General features: G+C 44.1%; 1 protein-coding gene across 4 annotated transcripts in view; it reads right to left on the reverse strand.

Moving 5' to 3' along the window:
* Rnf150 (ring finger protein 150) overlaps positions 1-11262 on the reverse strand; it is a 252760-nt gene that overhangs the window by 24758 nt on the left and 216740 nt on the right. For 2 of the 4 annotated variants that reach the window (XM_052729620.1, XM_052729616.1), the window contains exon 7: positions 180-7684. The exons of 1 other annotated variant lie outside the window; for it this stretch is intronic. In XM_052729620.1, coding sequence (XP_052585580.1) covers positions 7566-7684 — 119 coding nt within the window. In that variant the 3' untranslated portion in view covers positions 180-7565. Of the gene's footprint in view, positions 1-179; positions 7685-11087 lie in introns of those variants that run through there. One more of the 4 variants, XM_052729617.1, reaches the window with a different exon arrangement.

The raw sequence follows: 11262 nt of genomic DNA on the forward strand, positions 1-11262 counted from the left end.
ACACTTGACCGACCAGACAGAAATGAGTCAGCTGTTCATAGCTTGCTCATAGCTGTTCCACAGTTTGCTCTTTTGCCATAGTAATGATTGAAGAGTAAATATTGATGATTCGAAACCCACAGGGCCACCTTGAGTGAGGGGTGATGGGGTTAGGGGATATGGATGGCACAACCACAAAATCTGTTTCCATTTTATTAAAAAAAAAACAAACCCAAAACAACAGAAGAAACAAAAATTTCCTGGAAGTCACAATCCTCATGTTAAGTTCTTTATAGTTCATATATCTTTTGACCGTACATCAGAACACAGTTGCACTTATTTACATTATAGTCTTTAATGAAAACAGTCATGTCTGATCGAGTGTTTCCGACTGTCATCCTTAACATCTCATCACTAGTGAGGACCCGACGAGCTGCAGATGCTCTCTCAGCACACCGAGAAGACACCGAGGCAAATAGAATCTGCCTTTCCTAACAGAAGACCCATTCCTCTAAAGTCAGGGCTGGTTTGGTTTTCCTTTCTTCCAATTTCTTTTGTACTTAAAGAGATATAAAGTGCTTAAGAGATGTAGGGTAGGTGTCCAGGGTGGGGAGGAAGGGGCTGAGCAGACCACACACAGAAAAGAACACACATGTAAATATGCAGGGGACTCTGCAGAGGACATGATATCTTCCCAGCATGGCTGTAGACACACCACCGCCATATTTCGGCACATGAGAGTGAACCAAACTCCAAGTCCAAAATTCCCCATGGAAAACCACTCAGAGTTGGTTCTTGTAATTTGTGGATCAGAGGGCAAAGAAGTTAAGGAAAGCCCATCTCATGTCCTCAGACTGTGAAATGAGGAGAAATGCTGTGATGGGGTCATCCTACACTGGACCCATGGACCTGCCAGAGTGACCTCGTGGGCGAGCTCAGTAAAATGCTGACTGTGGCACCGTCCTTTTACAACGGAAGCACATAGTTCATTTCATTAAATGGAAAGGAAATGAAAAGAAATCAAAGCCACTGGATTTTCCCTTTGTCATGGGGATAGTGATGCTGGAGAAAGACTAGTGACGTCATGCTTGATTATTTCAGACTTGCAAATCCATTCTTTGTAGATTTTTTAAGAAAATCACAAATAATGTGTTACACAGAGAGTTAAAAAAATGCTGCCCTACCCCCTGCGCCCCTGCTTTTGAACTTGACAATTGCTGGTTATGGTCTGCAGGTTACAGAAGTGTGTGCCACATACGGTACCACATATACTCAAGAGATTCTCCTGCAAATGAGAGAATTCTTCCTTCCACCTGGTGAGAGTTTTAAAGAAGACCCTCACCCCTGGGAACTAATGGAATGTAACTTCACAATGCAAAATTACTTCAAGTTTTCTAAGCATAATGGACATCCCACTATAAAAATAGCACCCCCTCCCCACCCTCTCCCACCTCCAGCTCTCTCCCAATTATAAAATGGTACAATCATTTCCTATTAGTAAGTTGAAAGCAGGAAGTAAATTGATTCTGTACACATACAAAACACTTGGGTATTTCACACCATTTACATTCATACGGAAGAAGTCCTTTTATTGACCTTCCTTTGAGTTTTCACATGAGGAAGTGGAGCTAAGTCAAACAGACCTCTGCTGATAATTCTGCATACATCCCAGCCAGAAGCACCTTCCCAGACAGCAACAGAACACAGCAACGTTTTAAAACGGGTCTGATGAGGTCTCCCACAGCTCTTTAGAGTTCATGATTTTCTCTCCTCATTTAATAACGGTCAACCAGTTTCTCCACTATTGAGGGAATGGTATGGATGAAAAGTAAGACACACGTTGAAATGGAGACCCATGGCAAATAAATTTGCTGAAATAATCTAGGTATTGTTCCAGCAGAGGGCGCTCTGCCCCTTACAATAACATCCTACAGCACTGAGGATCCCAACATAAGTTTAGAGTGCTAAGCCCATGCGCTGTCCTTCAGCTGTTCTATCCCTACAGGCAACAATTTGGTATTTTCTTCAAAGAACAGGATACACTACAGTGAGCTAGCTTTCATACATGAAAATTCTTTGGCTATTTAAAATCTCCACATTCTCAAAGAAAACAAACAATAGTCTGAGTTCAATGTAAGTGGTAGATTTGTCTGGAAGCTTTGAAGGGAAAAGGGGGTTAAACACTAGAGATCAAAGATGACATGTCACCAAGGCCACAGTTATCTACTTCAGAGTTGTGGATTTAGCAAGACCAAGCAGCAGCCCCCCCCACATCAAAGCCACCAAGGGTCCATCTTGACTTTTGTTTGTGAGAACATAAGGAGAAAATTCAGCTAGTTCATGAAAGAGCATGTGTCCACTGGGCGGGGGGCAGTGTCAGTCTTTGGTTTATTTAGCACACATGGTCCTCACATCTTCCCTGTTTCCCCAAGGTCACCGTGGCCTAAGGATGCCAACCCCACAGACTTTCTATCAGCAATGACTTCGAGTAACTCAGCTTTCTCTTTGTTCTCCGTACATTTTCAGTCTGCCTGTGTTTGGAGCTCTTACAAGAAACACACTCCCACCTAGATCATCCTCAACAAACACGTATCTCATGGCCACAGCAAAGAACTGTGCAGTGAGCGTGGACATCAGTAGTGCCCCAGGGTTAGAGGGTCTGGCCACTTGATTATGAAGGGCATATAAGACAGGGAGAGAGTGAGTGACAGAGGCAGGCTCTTACAGGACAGGAACTGATGTGATCAAAGGGTGTGGTAATTAAAAATCCACATCTAGGATTTACACTCGTTTCATTAGCTCTGGAACAGCACTGTGCCACCAAAAGGCTCGCAGTGGGGCAAAGCGGCTTTCTATCTACCAGTCTTTAAACACTACTGTCCCACTGTAAAGGGCCTGGTGTTGGGAGCAAAGCAGAGAGAGAGCTACCTACCTATCAGTGAGAAACTAAGACTTACTTGCTTTTCAGGCTATTCCAATCTCCTTTGCAATTCAAGAGTGTTTTAACTCACGAATATTGAATTCTTAAACACCCATTCTCCCTGGGACCCACTGATAAGCTCTAAACCCAGGGGAGGGGCATTTTTCTAGAGACTTCCCACTTAGCCAGCCTTGCTTTGACTTGGGATCCCACCTCCTCGTTGCTGTCCTTCAGGTCACCTCCCCTGTGAAATGCAGCCATCAACCCTGCTCCTTCCTGGCAGGGACAGAGATGCTGCTCAAGAAAGCAGGCAGCCCGACCTTTGACCTTTGGAGGGGCGGGCCTTTGTTCCTCTTTGATAGGGTTAGTGGCTCAAGATCACGTCCAGGATGCAAGTCCTGACGCTAGGCACTGAGGAGCTTGGGCAGATGTCAGATGGAGGAGCCACAGAACCTGCTCCTGGGGCACACAAACTAGGAGGTTATTGGTTCTGGCCGTGTAAGATAGCAGATCTCCACAGCATTCTGGAATTGTAACCCCTGTCAGTATTTACTCAGCAGACTTCCGGCACCAAGCTGGGGGGCGGGGAGCAGTGGCAGGTGGGTGTTACTGGAGCGTTCCTTGTAGAGAGGAAACACGGCGAAATAAAAGGTGGAATAGGACAAAAAAAGAGATGAGGGGTAAGAGAAGGAAAGCGTGTGTGCATGTGCATGCGTGTGCACATGTGTGCACGTGTGTATACAAGGAAACAGGCAACGAGAAACACAGGAAAATGAAGAAATCCAAGGCAGAGAAGCTAAGACTGCTACAGGATGTCATCTCAGTGGCCTCAGTACTGCAGAAGGCTGGGCCCTCTCTTCAACAGGGCGTGACACTACTCCCTAAAATTTCTGTAAGTTTTTATTGGGTAATTTTCTTGTTCAGCCAAGGATATGCATTCAGTGGACAACTAAACGCTATTAAATTCTGACACTCTGCAATTTATTTCACACCAACTAAACTTACAACAATGAATCTTAGGCAGACTGTCATCCTTTATGGTCCTGGAAGTGTGGTAGCCCCAGGGATGTCTGGTTACTGGTCACAACCTTTCTTAGTAGGACCACACGACTATTGAAGACCCATGAATACTCACAGAGGAGAAAAATTCTAAAGCAAAAGCAACAACACCACAAAAACCTTCTTTGGTCGGAGACTCGTTTCCATGGCCAGGATGCTACATGCAGTGTTGAAGTAGCTGGGTGCCTCTGTTACATTTATCATCTACGTTCTCCGTACTGCATCTCTCCCTGGGTTGTGTGACCGGAATTGACACTGAAGGCATGACCACGTTCTAGGGGCTAGTCAATATTCAAATGCTGTATTTATGAGGCATTGGCTCCCAGGATGACTAACCACCTGGGAGAACGCCATTCTGAAAGTGACTCCGAAGGGATTCAAGCCTCTTTCCTTCCCACAGCCTAAGCATGATGGGTGATGCTGAACGGTCACCAGCCTTCAAGATCCCTTCTTGACAAGGCCACATGGGGTCAGTCTACAGTTCCCTGTGCTTTTCCTCAGGCCTCTGACTTCTACTCTAGAACTGGGCAGCCACAAAGAGAAGAATTAGGGGTTGAGGTAAATTCTCTTTGGCTAAGTGTCATATGTGAGTCTCAAGGTTTGTCGTGGAAGTGAGGGGTGTAATTTCATTTAAGCACCAAATCAGCATGGTTGGTTGTCTTGTTGTTGTTGTTGTTTTAACAAACAACTTGTCAGAGAAGTAACAATTGATGATAGTGAACACGAGTGCTCAGAAAGTTCAAGCAGGAAGTTAGTAAAGGCTGTTTGAACCAATATTAGTTATGAAACAAGTACCCCCCTGGCCCTCCCCTTAGGTGGCTTGGGTGGAATCTGGTTCTCTCTGTGAGAACTGAGGTAATCTTATCCCTTTTCTTCTGTCACTTGTAAGGATTCTGGAGCATCTCTCAGGCTGTGTTTTCTTGCTGGTAGCTACTAGGCACATGTGGCTACTAAAAGCTATGCTGTGGCTAGTAAAAATTGAGATGTGTTGTGTGTGTAAAAGACATAATGGATTTAGAAGCTATAATAAAAAAGAGAGAAAAATATTTCCTTAATAATTTCCATATCAATTGCATGTTGAAACAATAATATTTGGTTAAATAAGGATATTAATAAATTATTTTCACCTGTTTTTTTTTTCTTAAAATGTGGGTAATGGAAAATTAAAAAAAAAAATGTCCGTGACTTGGTCTGTATTTCTGTTTGACAGAGTTGGTGCAGATACTTGCTACAGAAAACTGCATGCCTATAAATGCCTATTCAGTTTGCATTTCTGGGTTGCACAGCCATGTGTGGGTTACTGGGCCCCCACATCAGAGTCTCTTATTGTGGAAGGTAGCAGGGAAGGCTATGGTAAAGAGGACAGATTTTTGGACCCTTCATCATCCATTCAGCATCTTATAGGCTATCAGCTCAAGGGCTTGCTTATGTAAACGGCAATTTATCTGACCATTGGCCAGAAAACGCCCACCAAACACAGAAAACGCCCACCAACCCTTTTTCTTCCTGGGCATGCAATATAATTTGTGTGTCTTTTGCTGTCAAATTACCCTAATTTCATTAGACTTCATATCAAAATTTGCTATGTGACACAGCTGTTTTCACAAAAGATCCCACTGGAGAAGTGCAAATGAGTGATCCAAAAAAGAGCGAACTGTGAGAGACACCTGCTAAATTCCTCATTGTACACATCCTGGGTCAGCATCTGCTAAATCCCTCATTGTGCACATCCTGGTTCAGCATCTGCTGAATTCCTCATTGTACACATCCTGGGTCAGCATCTGCTAAATTCCTCATTGTACACATCCTGGTTCAGCATCTGCTGAATTCCTCATTGTACACATCCTGGTTCAGAGTTGGCCTACTTCCTTCCTATGGATCTTCTCAGCCTTTGGAGGCTGGAGTTAACTATGGGACGTGCAGAACTTTGGACAGAAGAGGTTTTTCTGAAGGCTGTTTTCCTTTGCCTTGCTTTGTTGTACGCATACACCATCAGATAGGAACTCACTAAAGGTAGCAAGAAAAAGAGCAGCTGGGAACTCTGCTGCTCTGGACTCAACATTCCAGTGGGCAGCAAGGATTCACAGCTCAGCCAAGCCCTGTTTGAAGGAGCATTAGTGTAATGAGGTGGAAAAGCCCGAATCAAACACATAAATACAGCTCAGTGGCAAGAGCTTGCTTTCCTGGTTAATCCCTGCTCTGTGTGACCTTGCCAACTGCTAGAGATGATGAGATCCTCCTGGTCACCCTCTGCAGAGGCTGCATGGATCACAAAACTGTTCACTTGAAAAACAGCACATTTTTGTCATTATTTCAAACAAAAAAAGAATAAAATCATAAACTACTTTATAGTACAGGTGGATTTTGATAGTCATTGGGTTTTTTGTTTGTTTGTTTGTTTCTCATAATTAGGAGAAACTCGATTTAGCAATTCCCCATGACGTACTTTTTGGCTCAGACCTTATCAAATCATACCTCATCTTCCTCTTGGTACCAGGATGCTCTCAGGAAGACCCAAGCTACAAACTGGTAAGGATTTATTTCGAGCTTTCCATGTAGGCTGGTGAGGATTAACAGAACAGAACTAGAAGTTAGTTTACACCTGGATGCCAGTGACCTAAAAAAGACGATTGCGTCTTCTCTATAGCCTGCACCCACAGAACTCACTTACAAAGGTGATAGACTGCTGAGGCCTTGGGGATAACCAGGGAGACAGGCATCTTCCTAGCCCTTGGGAAGATGGGGCATCAGCTTTTTAAACCGGGCTTATAGTTCCACACACTCTAAGCATTGGATTCATGCCTTGTGGGGGAACTTCTGAGTTTTAGAGTAAGACCCTGAAGTCAGATGCACCACCCTCTTCCCTGATAGCTCTCTCTGCCAAGGTGGCCCTAGACAGAGCACAGCAAGTGGAGGCCCTACATGATGTAGGTGACAATAATGAGCAATGGACTCAGCAGATCCAGAACTTGCCGCCACTGTCTCTGACAGCTGGGCTCGTCCAGACCCTCTTAGAGGAGGGAGTTAGACACTTGATAAACTCCGGCCTTCCACCAATTCAGGGTGCTGAGGCAATTCTCGAAGTCATACACACTTCATACTGAGAGCTCATGACTATAAATCTCAGAGATGTGGTACAAACTGATCATTGGAGCAGCAACCAGGACTTCTTAAACGGACCTCTGCACAAGGCTGGAGTGAATCAAAGGGAAAACGAAGGAACAGATGTAAACTACACATCATCTTTAAAAAGAAATTGCCAGGGATTGAAACCATCTTCTCCAAACAAGAACAAGAAGATGGGAGAAGCTGAAAGAAGCTGTAAAGGTCTCCTTCCAGCCTGCGGCAGGACCTTCTGCTGCGTGTCTGTGCTGACACGGAGGAATCCAACTTTCAACTTCCACACCAAGGCCACAGATTGTTGCAGAGATGGGAACCCGCATCCTGATTCTGCAGACTTTGGATATTGCTTTCATTACCACCCTTGAACAGAGTGCTCTGGGGTTGCCATGGTGAGCTGAAGGCTGTGTATCCAGTTCAAGTCTCGGAGCATGCTTCCTTCTTGTCCCCCTAGGTCCTATGTTTCCTTTTGTCTGTTTCTACCATTTCAAGATTTCACCTCTTCGTAGTCTTGGTCAGTGGAAAGTTCTACATCAGACAATCCCACTTCCAGTGCCATAATCAATGAGATGTCGGAGTCACTGCTCACTGCTGGCTCCTGGTCACCTGAGGGGACAAGGCAAAGCTTATGATGAACATCAAGCTAAATCTTGGGATGCTTCCTTTTCAGTATGATTGCTCCTAGTATTGTTTCTTTTATTTAAAGATCTATTTTTACTATTTTAAATTAGATGTGTGACGTGGTGCCTATGGGCACCAGGAGCATTAGATCCCCTGGAGTTATAAGAAGTTGTGAGCTGCCTGATGTAGATACTGGGAACTGAACTCATATCCTTGGGAAGTACAGTATGCATTTTAAAATTCTGAGCCAGAATCTCTCCATCCCATGCACTAGCATTTCTTTAAAAGCCGTGAGAAAGCCTTAGAAAAAATCAGTTGTTCTGTAAAAACTCTAATTCAAACCTCACCTCCAAATAAAGCCATAGACAAATTCTAAATGGGTCAGAAGTGTAAATGTAAATGTAAGCTATTGCAGTAGAAAACTGATAGAGGCTGGTCATGGTGGTGTATGTCTGTAATCTCAGCACTGAGGAGGCAGAGGCAGAAAGAATATGTGTTTGAAGCTAGACTGAGCTGCTTAGTGAGACTCTGTCCTAAAAGAGGAAAACCAAACTAGCAGCAGCTCAACATTCCTGTAATGCTAATATTGATTGCTGGTTCTACAGTATTTGGAATCACCTAGGAGACACACCTCTGATGCTAGTACTGATTGTAGGCTGGCCAGGATCTGGAATCACCTGGGAGACACACCTCTGTACATGTCCAGGATGGAGTTTTTGGATTTCCTTATAGTGGTAAGCAGACACATACTAAATGTTGGTGGCAACCTTTCCATGGACTGGGGTCCTGGACTGAATAAAAAGGAGAATGCTACCTGGGCTACCAGCATCATCTCTTTCTGCTTTCTGACTGAAGTTTCAATGTGAGCAGGTGCCCCAAACTCTAGCATAACTTTCTTGCCCAGATGCCTGTGTCTCCAACTGTAGCCAAAACAACCCCTTCCTTCTCGGAGTTGGTTTTGTCAGATATTTAATCACAGAAATGAGAAAATCAAAAATTCAGTATTCCTACAAAAACAGTAACAACAACACAGTTAGGAGAAAATAAAATGTCTAAGTTGTGATGATCAGTTTTAATTGTCTGCTTGGCACAATCTACAACCATCTGGGAAGAGGATATTGATGAGGGATTGTCGAGATCAGTGGTTCTCAACCTGTGTGTCACAACCCGTGTGTGGGGTAGAAGGATCACACATCAGATATTTACATTATGATTCATAATAGCAAAATTACAGTTCTGAAGTAGTAATGAAATAATTTTATGTCTTTGGGAGATTATTTTGACCACGTTAATTGTTCATTGAGGTGGGAAGACTTGTCCACCATGGGTAGCACTATTCCCCAGCTAGGAATCCTGAATTGTGTAAGAGTGGGGAAAGTGAACTGAGCACAGGAAACATTGTCTCTCTGCTCTTGACTGTGGACATGACCAACTGCTCCAACTTCCTGCCACCTCGGCTTCCTCGCCATGACAGACTTGACAGACTATAAACTCCCCCTTCCCCCCACCATGACAAACTGTACCCCCTCACAATGATAGACTGTAACCCCATAATGACAGACTATAATCCCCACCATAACAGACTGTAACCCCTGCCATGATAGACTCTAACCCCACAATGACAGACTGCAACCCCCCACAATGACAGACTCTAACCCCTGCAATGACAGACTGTAACGCCCGCCATGATAGACTGTAACCCCCACAAAGACAGACTGTAACCCCCCCATACAATGACAGACTGTAACCCCCCCATACAATGACAGACTGTAACCCCCCCATACAATGACAGACTGTAACCCCCCCATACAATGACAGACTGTAACCCCCCCCCTGCAATGACGGACTATAATCCCCTCAACTATAATTGCCCCCCCCCCCCGCAATGACAGACTGTAACCGGGACTCACAAGCTGAATTCCACATTTCCCCTGAGCTGCTTCTGTCAGTGTATTTTATCAAATACAGAAAAAGGGACAATGACAAAGTGTGTTTCTGAGTTGTAAAATGTGTATCTCATATATCTAAGAGGGCAAGAGAAATAATTGACTAATTCATAGAGCTGAGCTTGAATTTTAGAAAATACTAGAATAGGAATTAATGTTGAAGGCATACATTAGAGGGAGAACATGAAACATCTCACAGAGTTATATTATTTGGTGTGTGCATACACACGTACTGTGTGTATACATGTGGAGGCAACAGGTCAACATCAGTTCCTTCCTCAGCTACTTTCTCCCTTCTTTATCTGAGGCAGAGTCTCTGGAGCTTGTTGATAGGCAAGAGTAGCTGGACAGCCGGCTTCAGGAGTCCTGTCTCTGCTCCCGCCCTCTGCACCTGTGTTGGGATTGTAAGAGCATCCTACTGCACATGGTGTCTATGTGGGTGCCCTCCCTCCCCCACATCCGTGTTGGGAATGTAAGAGCATCCTGCTGCACATGGCATCTATATGAATGCCCCCCTCTACATCCGTGTTGGGAATGTAAGAGCATCCTGCTGCACATGGCATCTATATGAATGCCCCCCTCTACATCCGTGTTGGGAATGTAAGAGCATCCTGCTGCACATGGCGTCTATATGAATGCCCCCTCTACATCCGTGTTGGGAATGTAAGAGCATCCTGCTGCACATGGCGTCTATATGAATGCCACCCTCTACATCCGTGTTGGGAATGGAAGAGCATCCTGCTGCACATGGCGTCTATATGAATGCCCCCCTCTACATCCGTGTTGGGAATGTAAGAGCATCCTACTGCACATGGCGTCTATATGAATGCCCCCCTCTACATCCGTGTTGGGAATGTAAGAGCATCCTACTGCACATGGCGTCTATATGAATGCCCCCCTCTACATCTGTGTTGGAAATGTAAGAGCATCTCACTGGACACGGCTTCTATGTGGGTGCTGGGGATTGAATCCAGATTCCCATTCTTGCCAGCTCCTCAGTCTCAGGATTGTGTTCTTAACCCAGCGAAAGCTTTTAAGTCATTCAGAAAGACAATCGAGCAGAAACACAGGCACAGGAGGGTGTAACACAGATGCCTGATGAGGAGAAGTCAAAACGAAGTGTTCCTTTTTGTGGTGTAAGTGTCACTCTTAAATAAAGACAATGTTACAGTTAAAAGTATGTTGAGATGTGTTTGTTGAAGCATTGCAAACAGAAATGCAAAGTTTTCTCTTTAAACCAAGGCGTAGTGTTTGTACATCTTCCATATGACACATTATGATAATCTAATACATGGACACAGTGTATAATAAGGTAACAAATGATCCCATGTCTTCCAACACGAATTCTTCTTATATCTGGAGATTTTTATTTCCTTACTAATTTTGTAATATATCACATATTGTTTTAACCAACAGTTAGTTACCCCAGTCTATTTTAAGAAATCCAGAACTAATTTCTCCACTGTGACTACGGAACCCTTATTAAAATTCTTTCCATCTGGCCTCCACTGCCCTTCCCAGCCTCCAGAGACCATTAGTCCATTTCATTCCTCCATTAGAGTTGTAAAATCTTCACCTAACAATTTTATTTTCAGAATGCTCTAAGGAGCAATAATT

This window comes from Peromyscus californicus, unplaced genomic scaffold, assembly GCF_007827085.1.
Source record: "Peromyscus californicus insignis strain IS unplaced genomic scaffold, ASM782708v3 Scaffold_8__1_contigs__length_139910024, whole genome shotgun sequence".
Lineage (NCBI taxonomy): Eukaryota > Metazoa > Chordata > Mammalia > Rodentia > Cricetidae > Peromyscus > Peromyscus californicus.